This window comes from Peromyscus leucopus, chromosome 19, assembly GCF_004664715.2.
Source record: "Peromyscus leucopus breed LL Stock chromosome 19, UCI_PerLeu_2.1, whole genome shotgun sequence".
Classification (NCBI taxonomy): domain Eukaryota; kingdom Metazoa; phylum Chordata; class Mammalia; order Rodentia; family Cricetidae; genus Peromyscus; species Peromyscus leucopus.
The window spans coordinates 27955337-27973988 of NC_051079.1; the positions used below are offsets into that span (position 1 = coordinate 27955337).

The following is an 18652-nucleotide window of genomic DNA, read 5'->3' on the forward strand; positions in this document are numbered from 1 at the left end:
TGAGGAGATAGATCATCAGTAAAGCTTGAGGTCTTAAATTTGATCCCCAAACCCAAGGGGAAAATATGCTGGGCATGGTGACACATACTTGGATCTTAGTACTGGAAAGGCAGAAACAGGAGGATCTCTGAGGCTCACTGTCCACCCAGTGAACCTGAGTTGATGAGCTCTAGGCCAATGAGAGACCCTGTCTCAAAGGAGGTAAATAGCATTCCCAAGAATGACATTCGAGGCTGTCCTCTGGCTGCCGTATGTAGATGCATACATGTGGACCCACACACATGACCAGGAATAGACATTCACATATATTCACACATGCATACAGATTGCCTTCTTTTGTAAGTGGCACAGTGGTGCTCTAATCCATGCATTTTAGTGAACAGGAGTTCTGTAGTTGGAGTTCATCTTTGTTTAAGTATTTCAAAGTAAATACCCCAGCTTTAATGGTGATGGATTTTCTGATTTCTCAATCTTGACTAGTATTCCCTAAGATGGAAAACATTCTTATACTTCAGTATTTTTATGCTGTGTGTAAAAATAGACAGAAAGTCATTTATCTTCTTCTGTGAATGATTTTTTAAAGTCATGTCATTTTGGATTTTTAAATGTAAGAATTGGTTAACTGTGGCATTTTTTAAAGAATGTATTTTGCATCTTCAAAAATCTTCATCTGCTGCCTTTGGCAAGAGAGGAGGGAAGTCTCTTTCCTGTTGACACCCAGGCTAAGGTGAGGACTGGAGTGGGCAGCACATCCGTGAATCCTAGACAGCTGTGCCAAATCCCACTCCTTCGCTAAGAGCGGAGCTGAGTGACAGGGGACTTTAATTACAGCAGCTTTTAGAAGGATAGAGAAAATGAAGGGAAAACAGGAGAGCATTTGGCCTTGTTGGCCTGACTTGTGTTCCGATGTTCATCTAATTAAATCTTCATCTTTTCTCTACTCAGGGATCAATGAGCAAGGACTCTACAGAATCGTGGGGGTCAACTCCAGGGTGCAGAAGCTGCTGAGTGTCTTGATGGGTGAGTGCAGCAGTGGCTTTGCCAGGCAGGTCCCTTGGGCAGCCTACTCCGAGATTTCCAGCTTCCTTGGTAGCCTCTGGGGTAGTAGGAATCAGGACATGCAAATGCCAATGCCCAGAAATCTGCCCTGCTTGCTAGTGGTGGCTGTGGGCATTAACAGATGAGGTTCAGAGTGGGTCTTTGTGAGATTAAAATAAAAAGACAAGACTAAACTAAACAAGCCACACCCAGTCTTCAGCACCCCAGTCCAAGTGCTGCTTGGTCAGTCATGTGACTGTCACACCCTACTCTGTCTTTAATAGCTCATGACTCCTTCTGCCCTCTTTTGAGGCAGGTATTCAATAGGACACACCCTATGCCTAAGAAAGGACATCTTTCTACCCTGTGAGGATCTTGGGGTCTCATGTTCCTCCTACTGAGGGTGTCGTGTAACTCTCAGATAAAATTTTTAATCTACCGATAAATTCAAGACCCCCTTGGCTTCTAGACTTCAAGCCGTCACTTGAGCAACAGAGCCTCTATCCCCGGCAGATATATAAATAGAAAGCCACTACCTCCAAATGTGCAGTGTTTGAATCAAAATCCACGAGCCAAAGTTGCCTAGGCTGCAGAGATCCTGTATTTTTAGCTGTGCAGCCAGCTTCAGTGAGTCACATGGATCTAAATGGCAAACAGATCAAATTTCATAGAGCTGTGGCCGCTGTCCATGTCCACAGAGCCCAAGCCTGGTACTTGTGAAGATCAGCTCTCATTCAGGCCTCTAACTTGGCCTTCCAGGCAAGGGCCTTTCTCCTGTGTTCGTCACTTCGTTTGGGGGTCCAGGTTCTGAAAAGAGCTTTCATGTATGCAGAAATCTATTCCTTTATATGGGCCAGCGTGAGCCCTCACTGCTGTGCTCCATAACTCTACAGTATTAAGACTTACACCGAGGCCTGCTGCTTGAAACCATGCTAGCTGGGAGGCATGTCTACACTTAGTTTCCACTTTTCAGTTCAGATTTGGGATACAGTTAGTTCTTTATTATTATTATTATTATTATTATTATTATTATTATTATTATTTAGATAATTGTGAGGTACACATGCATTGTAAAAAAAAACACCACCAATGGATCTTTTGTACCCTTTACCCAATTTCCTCCAATCATAGCATCATACCAGGCTACATTTCAATACCACAACCAAGATACTGGCATTTTTACAGTCAAAATGCAGAGCGTTTCCACCCCCATAATGACCTTGTGGTACCCCTTTGAGTCTACTCCCTGCCTCACCTCCTCACAGAGTCCCTAACCCTGATGACCAAAGTCTATTCAATATTTTTTTCCTTTTAATTTTGTCACTTTGAAATTACTTGTTATATAAATGGAATAATAGAATATGTAAGTTTGGAGCATTGAGGTTTTTTTTTTTTGTGTGTGTGTGTGTGAGCTTAATTATTTCCCAAGTTGATCAACCTGTTGCATGTATCATTACTTGTTAATCTCTTTTTAACTACTGAGTAGTGTTCCACTTTACGGACATACCACAGTTTAGCCATTCACTGGCTGCAGGACTTCTGGGTTTTTTTTCCATTTTTAGGCTCTAATGAATAAAGCTGCTATAGATCCTTGAATAGAGGTTTTTGTGTGAGCATATGTTTGTTCTCATAGGATAAGTGCCCAAGAGTGATATTATTGTGCCAAATGTTGATATGACTTAATTTTGAGAAATCCTAATAAAAGGAAGAACTAAGAGTTTAACAGGTGTCAACCTTCAGTCTCTCACTTCTGTTTAGGATTTGTAATTGATTGCTTGGTAATAGTGATATTAAGTTTTAGAAAGAACTCCTACCTTTCTACAGAGTCCTGGTAGGGTGAGAGATGCATGCACCTGAAAGCTTTTATGTAAACATGTGGTGTTAGTTCCTAATGTGACCTGAATCTGGAGATGGGATAGAGAAGGAAAGAAAAGAAGAATTCAGATTGAGCAAATATGAGCAACAGGATGGCCAGAGTCTATTGATGCTGTGGGATTATTCTTTAATATCTGAGAGAGCTAGTTGAGGCTGAAAGAGGGCAGTTAGTGCTGAACAGCGAAGGTGGTCTTTTTTGCTGACAAACCTAAGTACTATACTGAGGAGTTTAGGAACTTTTTTTTAATCTCTCAAATGAAATAATGCTCTATTAAAAGTTCTAAGCGGTACTCGCATCCTGGCAAGAGTCAGGCATTGATTTAGAATAGTTCCCAGAACAAAGGCATTTGCTTATGGAGCTGGAACAACTTTGGGCCATCCTTACTCTGAGCCCTTTCCCTCCTTTCTTCTAGTTTCTCATTATCTTTGTCCTCTGCTGGCCTTGGCTTTGGCTCTGCTTTCTCTGGGAGTGTCCCAGATAGACCCAAGCATTGCAGTCCTTGGAGCTTGCATCATTTAGAAGAGTGTCTTTCGGGTGACAGTTTTGGCAGAAGGCCACAGGGAGGACTTTAATTGGCTAGTGTGGGCCATTCACACGATAAACTTTTTATTTTGGAGCCAATCAAATTATCCCCAACAGATGGACGTAGATGGTCTGGAGCCTGTGCCTATGTCTGGGCCTGAGGGTAGAGGTGAGGTTAGTCCATGGCAACCCATGGACCGAGTAGGATCACTGATGAGTAAATGGAGGGGTGCTTTCCTGAAGTAATGATTGTTACTCCACTAATGAAGTGCACCAGACACAGCAGTAGCAAGATTCGGTTCTAGCATTAGGTGGACAGCATGACAGAATGTGGAGCATGTATGCAATCATGGAAGGGCCCTGGAAGATGGCAATTGGTAAGGCAGAGAATACCTTATCTAGGACTAGACCAAGAGCTGGGGCTCAGGATCCAGTGTTGTATCTAAAGAGACCGACAAGATGAGGCTTCAGATAGAATTCAAAGATGATAATGTGAGGTGATACTATTGAAAAGAAATGCAATACCTTAGAAGACTGCTTGGGCAAAAGAGATGTTCTAGAAGGCGGTGGCTCTAATCACTGCTCTCAGCAGTCCTCTAACAAGGTATTGGTCCTTCCTTAGTTGGTCTAGGTATAGAGGAAAGTCATCATGACCATCTAAAGAATGTCATCAAAGAGTAATAACTAACAACTGACAGTCACAAGGCCAGCTGCCTCTGCCAGGAGAGCATTCCAGATAGACTGGAATCTGAACGATCCTACCATGGTAGAGCTGACCAGATGTAACACGTAACCTAATGCCGGGAATGGAACTGGTGTGTCTATCAGTCAACAGAATCTTGTACTCTTGAGATTGTCAGGCCAGTGCACTAGGTCCAGGTCTGCCTCCCTTTTCTCTTCCTATTTTAGTCTCTTCATCAATTCTGACTACCGCTCCTGGTCTGGGCTAGCCAATGATCTAGAATAAATTCTGCTTGAGGCCCAAACCCTTCAGGGCTCAGTGTGAGCCACATACACACACTCTTCTGTTCTCACCTTTTTCATACCTGGCTACATGCAGATACAATATAAGATTGCTTCTACTTGTTCCAAGGCTCTCCTAAGTGGATTTGTGTGTTTTTGTTATTATAAATATGGCTTAGGATTAAAACCAGACACTAACTTTGATCACTAGTTCATTTTTTGTAGTCTTAATTCGCTGGAGGACTGTGAGTTAGGGGTAGGGGGACATGAAAGTCAATGTGTTGAGAATGTCTTTGGTTTACTGATTAGGGTTCCTTAAGAAAGCTTGTTAGAATTCCTCATAGCCCCAGCATTGTCCACTGCACTTCATGCTGGTGCCCTGCCAAGAACCACCCGCGTTACTTCCTCCTAGTGACAGAGGTCTGTAGTCTTGGGCAGTGAAAAAGACTCAGGAAGATTCTTATATTTCCTGAAACAGAATATATGTACTGTCCCCAACCCCATACTAATAAGTGAGGATAGATATTTACAAATTTTCTTACATACACACATACATACATACACACACACACACACACACACACACACATTTACACACCAGCTACATTCTTGCATTACATGTCTGTTTCTCTTCCTTTCCATTTCTGTATATTTTTAAAATTAAGCTACATTGTGTGTATGTGGGGGGCGGGTGTGAAGAAGGCAAGGGAACAACTTGAGGGATTCAGTTTTCTTCTTCCACTATGTGCTAGGTGGAAACTCAGGTTGTCAGACCTGGATGCAAGTACAGTACACAGAGCCATCTTTCTGACCCCCACCCTGTTCTGTATATTTTAACTAATTCTTTTCTCTGATTAAAAATTATGAGTAGTCATTGGTGAGAATTCAGAAAAATGCAAAAAGCATAAAGAATAAAATAAGAGTTCTTCAGGCCACAGACAACCTTTATTGACTGTTTAATTGTATAAAAGACCTTTTAATTATAGCTTCCTTCGAACCAGATACACTAGTGTGTAGTAAGAGCGTAAGTATACCATCCTGTGTTAGTATGGTTACAACACTGGACACATAGTGCGTGTTCTATGATGGTAGTTCTCAACCCTCCTGATGCTGTGACCCTTTAATACAGTTCTTCATGTTATGGTGAACCCCAACCATAACATTATTTTCATTGTTTCATAACTGAAATTTGGCATTGTCATGAATCATAATGTGAACATCTGTGTTTCCTGACCCCTGTGAAAGGGTCCATTGACACTCCCCAACATGCAAGGGGTTACGATCGATCCACAGTTTGAGAACCACTGTTCTAGGGTTTTTATCAGACTGTTCACACAACACTATAGTGTCTATTTTTTTTTTTGTCTGCCATGTTAAGTCCTCCTGTGGCATTGCTTGCAGATGCACCTCTTGTAGATGCACCAGAGCCTCTGAACCAACCTCCTGCACTTATGCAGTTAGTTCCTTGTCATTCTGGGAAGCACTCAGGGTGTCCTGTGAGGCAAGGTAGCAGAGGTGAAGAGCATGCAATCTGGAAAGTAGACAAGCTGTGCATCCTTTTCACAGTAGACAAATGATTTCGATGGCATGTTCTTCTGTCTCCTGCTCTATATCGTAGCCTAGTCTATATAGAAATGGGATGATGAAATGGAAAGATGTAGGGGTGTTGCTGAGTCGAGATCCTGCACGTGCTAAGAAAGGCTCACAGGTCCTGTTTCCTTACACTGTAGTATAAGATATGAAGCGGCTGGGTCAAGCTGTGTATATGGCTTCAGCCTTTTATCTGCTGTTAGCAGCTCACTGTCAGCCATGCATAAGGAGTGAGACCTGTCTCCCACAACAGCCATGCTCTGTAGCACTTGTTTTCATATCAATAATGCGTGTAAAAGATGTGTTTCCATCCTATTTATGTTTGCATTCTTTAGTGTTGGATTAAGTTGGATATTTTGAACATGTTTATAGGTGCTGACAGGAGTAGTTACTTGCTTTTAGTCTTAGCATTATTTTCCCAATTTCTGTTTTAATTTTTTGATGTAGGTTTTAGTTTTAGAAGCTGTAATAGCAGCATTTTTAGCCAAATTTTTATGTCCTAAGTTTTTTGTTTTTCTACTTCTTTTTGTCCTGCATCTTAAATTTTTATGAAGCCAATCTCTCATTCCCTATCCTTGATGAGAATTATATTTCAACAGATTCTTCTCTTTCCAGGATTGTAAAAAACAAATAGACTTGTCTTTTTTAAAATTCATTTGGGGCTACAGCTCAGCAATTAAAGGTACCTGCTTCTAGATCTGATGCCCTGAGATTGAGCCCCAGAACACGTATGGTGGAAAGAATCAGTTCCCACAAGTTGTCCTCTGAACTCTACACATCTTCAACAGCACTCTTGCATGCACTTGTGTACACACACACACACACACACACACACACACACACACACACCTATCTATCTTCCAAAAGAAATAAATGAATTCATGAATGAAAGTAAATTCTGTTTAAAATTCGTCTGGGTTATACTCATACAAAGTGTAAGTTCTCCTCTTCCTCAACTGTGCATGCTGTTGACTGGTAACTACATAACGAGAACTCTTTCCCCGTTCAACCAACTACTGCCAGCATCACATGTGATCACCTCTGCTCCTTACTGGGTCCGTAGGGAGCTTTTAGAGGTGGTTTTTCTAAAGAACAGACTGCTTTTCGGTTTGTTGCTCTGGAAACCTGAGTCTCAGGAATGCGTGGTCCCCTGTGAGTTTCCTTGTTTCCCTTATTCTTGGTGTCCTCAGAATGTTCTCAGGCTTGCCCCCCCCCAATCCATATCACTCATTTAAATCTGCTAATTACTATGTGTTCTTGTTGTTAGCAACAGTACTTTGTGATTGAATTTCCAGCGTCTTTACTGGCATACTTTGCTCTGTATTTTGCTCCTTCAGTCATCACCTTTACATTTCATTTTGTTTTTCACTTTGGTGGCTCATTTTATTGTGTCCACTTTTTTTATGAATTTCATTTACATTATGGAGTAGTAGATGCTTCCAGATGCTTTGCTCTCTGTATTCTATACCACCAAACAGTGCCTTGGCCTTTCCAGGAAGCTGAAAGCTCTTTGCTGCTGACTTCCCCCTGAACAGATTCTCCTTGGTCTGTTGTGACTACTTTCCTAAATCTATTTCAGAGCCACCTTATTCTATGGCCTTGAAAGGCTGTTGTACAAGATCCCATTGGCAGTCAATCATAAGTATTCTGTTTTATGTGGCTCTGTCGTCCTGAATAATTCCTTCTGGTCCCACTCTGCATAAGATCTTGGAAGAACTGGTGTGTATAACTGTTCACTCAAAGCCTGTGGTTCTTCTCATTGCTTTGATGGTTCTTTGAGGGCTACTTCCTACCTCATTTGTGTGCTTGTTTTTGTTTTGTTATTGGGTCTCTCATGTAGCCAGGTTGATTTCAGACTCACTACACACACACACACACACACACACACACACACACACACACACACACACACACAATGCATATATATTTTGTCAAGCTGAAGATGAACGTGAATTCCTGCTCCCTTGGCCTCCACCTCTGGAGTTGGGATTACAGGTGTCACCCCCACATCTTGCTGACTTTCGCCTTCTGAATTCATCCTCATGTTATAAAAGTGTCCTTCTACCATTACTGCCCAGCCTCACTTCACTGTCTAGGGTCTGTTCTCAGGGCTGTTGTAGGCCTGCGAAAGCAGCCGTGTGGGAAAGGAGTGTGGCCTGACTTCCCCGGGATGATGTGCTATGCTGAAGGCCGTCGCCTACCAGGTGGTGCTCTCAAAGGCTTTCTCTGGGCCTTCCCGTGAGCCCTGCCTCTGGTAACAGGAGAACATCAACTAAAAGGTTGCTTTGCTGTGCTAGTCAAGCTTCACGTTCCTTTAGTCTGTGTGTCTTTCTAACGTTTCGTTACGATGACAAAGAAGGCCGGTTCAGCATTGCTGTCTTTCTCCTCCTATGCTGTAACTTCCCTCTAGGTTAGAATTCCAGGGAGCCCAAGGGAGGTATTAAACAGCAGTGCTTTAAATCACCAGATTAGAGGCAGTGTTATCCCCTGCCTGTCTCCAGCCATGGACTCATCTTCTCTATCCCTCTGGAACCTTGAAGGTCTGCATTCCTACCTTCTGTGTCCTCATTCCCCACACATTTCCACACATTGTCATGAATAAACAGCAACTGAGGACTTCTTTCCGAAGAGTTCCATAAGGACCAGGTAAAGCTTCATGATAGTTTCTGAGACCCGAAGCTACATCATAATGAGTGGAGACAACTCAGACTGAAGACTTTATCCAAGGTGAAGTAGGGAAAGAGAGAGAAAACCAACTTCAGCCTCCCCCGGTGAAGGGAGCAGACAGATGATGGCAGGCTCCTTGGGTAAAGATGGCTCTGGGAGCCAGGCAGGGGGTTGTGTGCCATGATCCTGAGTTCCCAGAGAGGAGATCACAGATGGAGGCTCACTTCCCCTCCGCTCTTTCACCTGTCACCATCCTTGCCTGTTAGGATATTGCAAACTCTAAGACAGAGAACCCAGACAGTAAGTGCTCTTGGGTCTCAAAATACAAGCAGCTGGGGGGTGTTTGGGGTTCTTAGACATGGCATGGAGGAAGTAGCTAAGGTTTTTTAAGTTTTGTGACTTTTGTTGTCAGAAAACAAAATAACCAACTTTGCTTCTCAAATTGCCAGATATTAAATCTAGTCTTGGGGGATGGCACATGGGCTGAGTGAAGTCTGATATACACAGAGGGTAGAGGCTGCATTTTCTACTCAGACGTTATAGAGATAGAAACCACGAAAGGTTCATGAACAGTTTAGTAAAAGAGTTTATAGACAACAAAACACAGCTCACTTTTAGAGTGAGACTGGGTGGTATTTTTGAAGGTAAATATGTAAATTAATGCAGCAAACAAATAAGCCCAGAAATAGGACCAGCACATACTTGGATCCTGGATCAAGGTGTCAGGATAATTAACTGGAGAAAAGAGTCTTTTAAACAAGTACTGTTGTACAATTTGTCATCCATATGAGGGAAGATGAAATGATCTCTCATCTGATACCACAGATGAAAATTATCTAAAAATGTATCCTAAGAGCTAACACTGTAAACCTAACAAGAAACACAGAAAAAAATATCTCTGTGACCTTATTTTTAAAGAGCTTCCTTAACTAGAACACAGGAAAGAACCATTAAAGGAAAATATGTTAAGTCAAACTTCATTTAAATACAAAACTTTCCCTCTAAGAGAGATATTATTCATGGTAGACTACTGAGGCAGCCCATGTCCTCAGCTATTTGGAAGGCTGAAGTAGCAAGATGACAAGTTCAAGGCCAGTCTGGACTACAGAGTAAGTTCAAGCCTGGGTTGGGCATCTTAGTATGACGCTGTTTCAAGATTAAAAACAAATACCAGAAAGACTGGAGATGTGACTCAGTGGTCTATACTTGTCTGACATGCATGACGGCTGAAATTCAATCCATGGTACTGTAAAAAGAAAAAAAAATGTGAAAAGAAAAGTTATAGATCAGAAGAAAGTGTTTATAAAAATGTGGATCTAGTCAGTGATTCATCTCTAGAATATATTTTAAAAGCTCTTGATTTTTAAGACAACCACCCACTTATTAAAAATAGACAAAAATATCGAAAAGATCAGTTGAGTAAAGAAAATATGCGAAGAGCAAATGCCATATGTAAAGGTGAACCACATTATCATGTGCATGAAGAGACATCTGACACCATCAGTCAGTAGTGCTATAACTTGAAAAGTGATGTACTACTAGGACATCTAAAATTCAAGTGACTGACTGAGTTCTGGGTTGAAAGGAAATGCAGCAACCAGAGCTCTCCCATTCTGTGGGTGGGAATGCAAATGGCCCTAACATTTTGGAAAGCAATTTGAGTATTTCATCTAAAGGAAAACATTCGTATCATTTGTTCTATTCTTGAAGATTTTGATATAGTCCTGCTTGATGATACAGCATTTACTTAAGCGATGAAAATGTAGTCCATATAAAGCCTCTGGGCAAATGTTTGTAGTAGCTTTATTCATAGCAGTCGCAACTGGAAAGCACCCAAATGTCCATCATCTAGGGAAGGGATAAACAAATTATGGCATACCCAGAACACTGAATAGGACTTGTTAATAAAAGGATTAAACTACTGTACATGTAACAGCATGGCTGGATTTCAGAAGTATTATACTATGTGCAAGTATTGCCGGGGGTAAAAGTGGTGGAAGAAGAGTGAATATCACGAAGCATCAGGACTTGTGGGGTGATGGAGTACCTAGGTTATGGTAGCTCCTTGACTATATATGAGTTTCAGAAAGTATGGAACTGTACAGTTATAACAGGTAAGTATATCTCAGTAATGTTCACTTTAGACACACACACACACACACACACACACACACACACACACACACACAGAGAGAGAGAGAGAGAGAGAGAGAGAGAGAGAGAGAAGAGTGTTCTGCATTTGCTCTTGTCCTTCTTGTCAAAAAATGCAAATTAAAACAATGAGATAACCTAGAAAAAGAAAAACAAAAAAAAAAAAATCTCTTTGACTGATAAAGACCGAAGCCCATCTGCCTGTTGTTATGAGGATGTGAGAAGTCGTCACTCAAGCATAAACCTCTGATGGCAGCTTGAGTAGTGTGTTCAGGAACTTAAAAGGCACATATTTTTGATCCAGAAAGTCCACTTTCAGGAATTGTTTCTGCAGGGAAAGATCTGAAAGAAACAGTAGTTTATGTCCATGTTTATCATAGTGACAAGGGTACAACCACAATTTGCTTTAAAAGAGGACAATAAGTCAAGAATGGTGTCTATGTAAAGTGAAGTACTCAGAAGGTCATATATTCATGTGTGGATATGGGACAGTTTTGCAGGAAGTTGTCAAATGAAATTATCACTATAAAAATGACATGTGTCATATGCTCCCATATCTGTTTTGTGGAGCTGGGGATCAAACCCAGGGCTTTCCTTGTGCAAACCAGACCATTTGCTTCCTGAAAAGAAACATAGGCCCATCTATATATTTATATATGCATGTACTAGTAGAAATGTGATACAGTGGTTGCCTGTACCATAGGAAAGATTTACTGTTTAGTGTATGTATGTTTTCATTTTTTCTCTTTTATTGTTGTGGGTGCCTCTGTGTGTGCTGCATGTACCTGACATGTTGCATGTGTGTTTATACGTGAGAAGTTGGTGTTGGGTTTCTCCGTCTATCACTTTACACCTTGTTTCTGAGACAGGGTCTCTCTTCTGAGCCTACAGCTCACTGGTTCCACTAGACTACCTGGTCAGTGGATTCCAAGGATCTTCCTTTCTCTGCTTCCCCATCAGATTACAGGCTCATACTTTCATGCCTACATTTTTATATAGGTACCAGAGATATGAACTCAAGTCTTTATGCTTGCATATCAAGCTCCTTAAGCATTAATTCATCTCTCGAATCTTCATTAAGTTCCTTTCACTGTTGGTGTACCAAGTGGTTTTCAGGAACTGGTTTGGTGTGACCTAAGGCAGCTTCCAGTTAGAAGCACAGCTTCACTCTGTGTCCCCAGATTTTCTGGGCTCATATGGTAGTAGGTGGAAGAGCAGACCTAGTCCCTGCTCATCAGTCACATGCCCTCTTCAGCACTGTGCTGCTCTCTCAGTGTGTTCATCACACTAAGCTCTGTAGTGGTTGAGGAGCAGGGTGGGGAGAAATGCTCAGAGGTCTACAGATTTTAAAAACGATGCCTCAGAGATGTTCAGATGCCACCAGGAAACGTCCACTAAGCAAAGGGAGCCTCAGGAAGGAAATATAGAAACAGGCCACTCTTTCTGGCAGTGGGGGTAACTTGGGTGGTTGTATTCAATTTAGTTTGGATATTAAATGAATTAAAATGGACACATTCATCTTATGAGCCTTGCCTCATCAGTGCTATAAAAAAAACCTTTCAGCCGGACTGTAATTTGACTCTCCTCCCTGTAATGTTATGCAATACTCCTATGGTTACAGAGCCCGGAAAAGTGGAAGCTAATGATTAGTTTGCTAAATGTGGTTCATGGAACAGTTCACGACTCCGGGACCTGCCAACTGCTGCTGATACCGTTTCATGTCCCCTTTTCTGGGGTAGAACTTGGATTATTCCTCAGAAAAATGTACAGTAACATCTGTCTTGAATCCAGAAACCATGAAGTGTCTCAGTGCTCATGCGCTTTGGGGCCAGAGGGGAGGAAGACCATGCCAAGCACAGTGCCTGGATGCATAGGCTTCTGCAGTCTATGTGTGTGTGTGTGTCTGCAGGAGGAAAACAGGAAGCTTCGCATGACAGAGACGGAAAAGAATTAAAGTCTCAGAGATCAGGACAGTTGGAAAAGTACATTTTCAAACCTTTAAGGACAGTTGCTATAGTAGAACTGTGTGGGATTTGTCATTCTGTGAAAGAGTTCCTTGTTTGTTTCAAGCTTAAAGAAAGTCATATTGCCTGTGGTCATGTATGAACATCGCACAAGCCTCCTGCTTTTAGGAGAGGCAGAGTTTATAAGCTAAAGCCCTTCTCTGCTTCATCAGTAAATAATATATGTCAGAGGAGCACCCTGCACAGTAGGGAACAGCTGGAATTGTGCTCTCTCTCTCTCTTGAGAATTACAGGTTAAACTCGTAAGCCATTTATGAGTATTTGACCTCCTCCCACTAGGATAAATGTGGGTTCTTTCTCATCAAACAGAAAAGTGTGTCTGGTGACTCATCTCCTTTCTCAGTGGAAATGCACTTAGCCCCGTAGGCAGAAACTCCTGCTTGCTGTTCAGTCTTGGGAACTATTGAGAAAGAGGTAGTCCGGTTTCAGTCTCTATTTACCTGGCATGCCATTTAAATATCAAACTGGAAAACCAGATCTAAACCACTGTGCGTCTTTTCTTACTCTTTCAAAAGGTGGGGGCATATGAACTCGGGACAACCAATTAAAGACGCACTACTTCTCTGGTGTCTTTGTGATTGGCTCAGAAATGGCCCCAGATCTGATCCAGCACAGCCACTGTGAACTTTAGGACCTTTCCAAAGGACAAGAGGTGGGGGACAGGCATGTTTGACTAAAAAGGTATGCCTAGTTTCAAGTGCTGAACCTGTCTTTCACACCCCACAGTCTCTCTTCGCTGGTTTTGTCTTGAAGCTTCCTCTGAGACTCTATGTGGTAGCACTTGGCATCTGCATAGCCTTTCACCAGCAGGCACATCAAACAGTAGCTTGTCTCCTAGAAAAGTCGTGGACTTTGTGGTGACTGGGGTGGAGCAGACCCTGCACCATCCCTGAATCGCTTCTTAGTACCCTGGGTTGTGCCTTCGAACTGTCTATCCTGACTTCACTTCCCAACCCTAGGAGTAATCTAAGAGAAAGTCCCAGGGGAAACTGAGGCACTCTGCAGAAAGGAAAGAGAATGTGAGCTGGGCCTGCGGGACATTTCTTGGTCTTGAGGAAGGGTGGGCTTTGCCTCCACACACCTAAAGGCTCTCCTGCCTCCCTGTTCCTTTTGTATGTGTCCTGGCCCATCTTGCCAGTGACAGTGGTACCCATTGACCCATGAAGCTGTTCGTCCTCCTGCCTCTGCCTGTTGTTCTCCCCTGTCTGTGTGCTACTCAGGATAGCTACATGAATTTTCTCTTGAGTAATGTGTTTACTTAAAATACATCGGCTTAAAGCTGCATGCAAGAAGAGGCTGAAAGGGAAGTTATCAGGAGCCAGCACAGTCGTGGTTGTACTCACTGTACTTAAGCTGGGCTCAAGTTAATTGAAAAAAATACTATAAAAGTAATGGAATCAAACCATATACAACTTGGAAAATATAAAAGCCACAATTCTTGCCACTTTAACACAATCATTACTATAGTTTGAAAATGTTTGCTTTCAGTCTCTTTTTGTTTCTCAAAAATATTTGAATCCTGATTTTTTTTTTTTACTTGCCATTACATAATACAAGCACTTTCCATGTCATAAGTCATAGGTATCATGTAAACATAATATTCCATTGGGAGGTATACCGTAATTCACTTAACCAGTCTTCTCTGATTAGACTGTTAGACTGTTCCCTTCTTTCATTTTCTCACTGTTTTAAGGAAGAAGATTCAATGACTATGTCTGGTCGGTAGCTTGGTTCATACTTTGTCTTATTCCCTGGGGTGAAATGGGGAGAAATGGAATTACTAGTTTAGAGGATCTGAGCTTTCTGGACTCTCAATGATATATATATTGTCAAAATCCTTTTCAATCTGTTGCATTGATAGCAGCTGCCTCCAGCAATATTTGCGTCGAGTACCTTCACCATATTCTTCTAACAATCAATATTTAGATTTTAAATATTTCTCTGATGGAATAGGCAAAATAAATGTCTCTTTTTAACTTTAATTTTCATTTTTCTAGTTAGTAATGAGGTTGAGTGCTTTTTTGTTTCATCTATGAACCTTTGCTGTTATTATCTTTTATGTTTTGTTTTGTTCATTATCTTTTTTTTCATTCTAGATCCCAAAGCAGCTTCTGAGACAGAAACCGATATCTGTGCGGAATGGGAGATAAAGACCGTCACTAGTGCTCTAAAGACCTACCTGAGGTGGGGATTTCCACTTGTGAGCAGCAAGCCACTTAGTTAGCATGCTGTCAGGAAGAAAGCAGTTTTATTTGCAGCCTCCAGAGAGCTGCTGGGTGGGTGTTTGAGATGTGGAAACAGCTTCTGTGTGGGAGCATTAAGTTCAGCCAGTCGGGCCGATTATAAATTGCCCTGGGTTGATGGGCTGTCAGTGTGCAATGGTGCCGTGAGTGATTTAGAAAGCCCTACTCTTAATGAGATGTATTAAGATGATTAGCCCTAGACATGCCCTAAATTGTGGCCTTCCCTGTGTTATCTCCTAAGAAAACAAGAATTCATATGTTACTCCTTTGAACAGACTTGATTACATATGCAGCTTATTGTGATTGCTTTGTGTTTCACACAGAATATATTGCTTGCATTGGTCCTTAAAAATGAGAAGGTAGATGTGGGAAAATTGCAATTTGGAGACTGTCATTTGGTCTCTGCTAGTGTGATTAACTGAAGAAATGGTGAGTGGAGGGAGGAAGAAAGGAAATATTACTATATACCATTAGATACAATATCATTGCCCCCCCATCCTTCATTTAGACTATTGGCTCACTGCTTGCATCTCTGTCTGTCTGTCTGTCTGTCTGTCTCTCTCTCTCTCTCTCTCTCTCTCACATCACACACACACACACAGAGAGAGAGAGAGAGAGAGAGAGAGAGAGAGAGAGAGAGAGAGAGAGAGAGAGAGAGAGAGAGAGAGAGAGAGAGAGAGGAAGCACACAAGCGAGCAAGCCCTGAAACTTGCACTCAGTAGGGACACTGCAATTCTTTGTTGTAGTTGTACAGGAAGATGGGTTGTAGCCTTAAGGAGAAGGATTGGAATTATGGGTTGAGTAAGCCTCTGTACAGGCTTTACGAAAATCCATGTGGCTAGACAAGAGAAGAAAGTTACAGAAAAGGAGTTGGTAATGCAGGCTTTATTTGGGGCATTGAGAGAGTGAGCTGCAGGGCAAGGGGTGACTAAGAGTTGAGTTGGGGAAGCTAGGCTGATGAATGAAATCTGAGCAACAAATGATGAAGAATGTTTCATTATTTTCTGAATTATCAGAAAAAGCTCATTTGTAGTTCATCATGTTCACCCACAGTTGATACAATGTCCTGTATCCCTTTGGTACTTTGAAGTAATATTCCTCTTAGATGCAAAACACCTACACAAATGTTTTATGCTGTTTCTAGAAGCACTGATTTCAACAACAAGCTTCTGGATAAATGAGAGTCTAAGGCCAGCTGATGCAGATATGAAGCTGGTTGCTTGTTTCTCAGACATGTCCTAATGCACTGTTGTTCATGGATGACTGAAAAGAAGTCTTTGGGTCTGTGCTGAACTTCTGCATCAGCCCTTGCTGTTCTGTGACTGATGCATAGTTGTAGCTATCCTTTTCAAAAGGAAAGAAGGACAGACTGGCACAAACATCTGTAACCCCAGCATCTGGGAAGTAGACATTCCTCAGTGACATAACAAGATGCTGGTGGTGGGGAAGAGGTGAAGAAAACGTGAAACTGAGAACTTCAGGTGAAATGTCACACACTTTCAGTCAGTACTCCTACACCAAGGGCTGTTGTTTCTCTGTGCTCTGTGTGTTAGAGATGTGCTATGCTGTTTGGCGGCATTCAGTGAGCTGCTCAGCAAGAGGGATCATTTTACTGTGGAACTGACTTGCCTCTGTCTATGTATTTTTATTCTAGAATGCTTCCAGGACCACTCATGATGTACCAGTTTCAAAGAAGTTTCATCAAAGCGGCAAGTAAGCATCTTTTGGTTGAAGTTTCAAGGAGAAAAAGAATAGATTTTTCTATTTCGAGGAACATTCAGAATCCCAAAATAAATACTGTCTAGCCTGCCACATTCTACATGCAAAATGTCTGCATACAAGCTTATGAGATTGTAACGGAAAGAAATGAAATGGAATCAAGAACTAGGGGCCTCACTACCACTCTGACTTCATAGTGGAAGAGGAAAAACTCAAGGCACTTTTCTTGGCCAGGAGGGAGGGGAATAGAAGGGAGGAGAGAAGAGAGAGAAAGGCAGTTTTGATTATTGGAGGTGTAGATTCTTGGGTTTGTCCCCCTACCCCACCTCCCATCCTTAAAGTAGCATTCTGCAGAATGAACCAGACATTGTCCATTTCCTCAGTTGAGCATTGGAAGTGTTTCCCTGAGTATGACACCATTTATATAACTTCACAGTCTTTTTTTTTCCACCATGTCTTCCATTTACAGCTTCTGATCATTCTTTGGCTCTATCATTGAGGCCCCTAGTTCATATTACTGGTATTAAAATACATAGGGATTAGGTTCAAGCTACCCTAAGTATCCTGGAATCTGTCTACGTGGGGCAGACCAGCAGTAACGGGGCAGCTAGGTTCTCTATCAGATTTAAACCTGGCAGGGCTGCTCTTGGTATTATGATGCCCATAGCTTGTACCTCTCCCTGGTTCCTTTTAGCCTTTAAGGTTTGTTTATCCTGGTAACCCTACTGGCCTAATTTTATAGTACCTAATGTTCCGCTAGCCTTACATACTTGAGCTTGTCCTCTTCAACAAGGAGGGGAAAGGCATGGGGGAGTGAAGATGGTGTTGATGTGGATTCTTTCTCAGGAGAAATTCCAAACCCATAGCAATCACTTTCTAATTAAACCTCACATCACTTCCATAAATAGGTATGATGAGTATTAGCAGTCTATTTCTCAGAGACACAAAGCTACTTTCCCAAGTTTAATCCAAAGGTGACAGGCTATGTTATAGGTCATAGAGTGACAGAAAGATTTAGATATTATATCTGTCACTGCTTTCTTCCCACTAGGCCGGTGTGTTGCATGTAAGCTCAGCGTGGATTTCTTTGATGCGTCCGGATGTGTTATTTTGAAATTTGAGACCTTTGTAATGTTCACATAAGATCTGTTTACCACTTCACAAGTGCATAAAGTTCTTTCTTTCCTTGAAATGAAGTTGACCCTCTCGGGAGCCAACTGTCCCCGTGTTTGCTCGCTCCCTGGGTGTGCAGTTGACCGGCTCCATTTCATCACAGTCGTTATTTGCATGAACTCTGATACAGAAAGCACATTGAAAGGCCTTTCAGAGCCAGCCAGCCATGCTGGACCTAAGCACGCACACAGGACAGGGTTGTAAATCCTCGAGAACATCTTCCCTGTGTTAGGGCTGAGGCTTTAGTTTCCCCGGGTCTTGTCTTGTCCAGTCACTTAGCTGTGACTCCCATAAAACATTACCGCCTTCCTTCACAGAGCTAGAAAACCAAGAGACTCGAGTCTCTGAGATCCACAGCCTTGTTCATCGGCTCCCGGAGAAGAATCGGCAGATGCTGCAGCTGCTCATGAACCACCTGGCAAAGTAGGTTCCCCTGCTACTGCTCCTTTTCCCTCACCCCAGAGAGTTCTGACCTTTACAGTGAGGTCAGTGTGTGTGTCTCTCTCTCCTGCTGTTGCGTCAGGTAGGCTGGAGGCTCAGGAAAGAACCATGTGCTGTGGTAACAGCAGAGAACACACTCAGTGCCAGGTGGCCTTTGCCAGGGAGCCTGCAGAGGGCCGCAGTGTAGGTCACCTGAGGTTGAATGGCAGTTTGCTCTTGCAGTGCTCAAGGGCAATCCAGAGTAT

The 18652-nt window shown here is 42.3% G+C and overlaps 1 protein-coding gene across 3 annotated transcripts in view; it reads left to right on the forward strand.

Annotated features, from left to right (window-relative positions):
- Arhgap26 (Rho GTPase activating protein 26) overlaps positions 1 to 18652 on the forward strand; it is a 400407-nt gene that overhangs the window by 241656 nt on the left and 140099 nt on the right. For all 3 annotated transcript variants that reach the window (XM_037197112.1, XM_037197113.1, XM_037197114.1), the window contains exons 14-17: positions 946 to 1020; positions 14928 to 15015; positions 16729 to 16787; positions 18284 to 18389. In XM_037197112.1, the coding sequence (XP_037053007.1) occupies positions 946 to 1020; positions 14928 to 15015; positions 16729 to 16787; positions 18284 to 18389 (328 nt within the window). The remainder of the gene's footprint in view (positions 1 to 945; positions 1021 to 14927; positions 15016 to 16728; positions 16788 to 18283; positions 18390 to 18652) is intronic.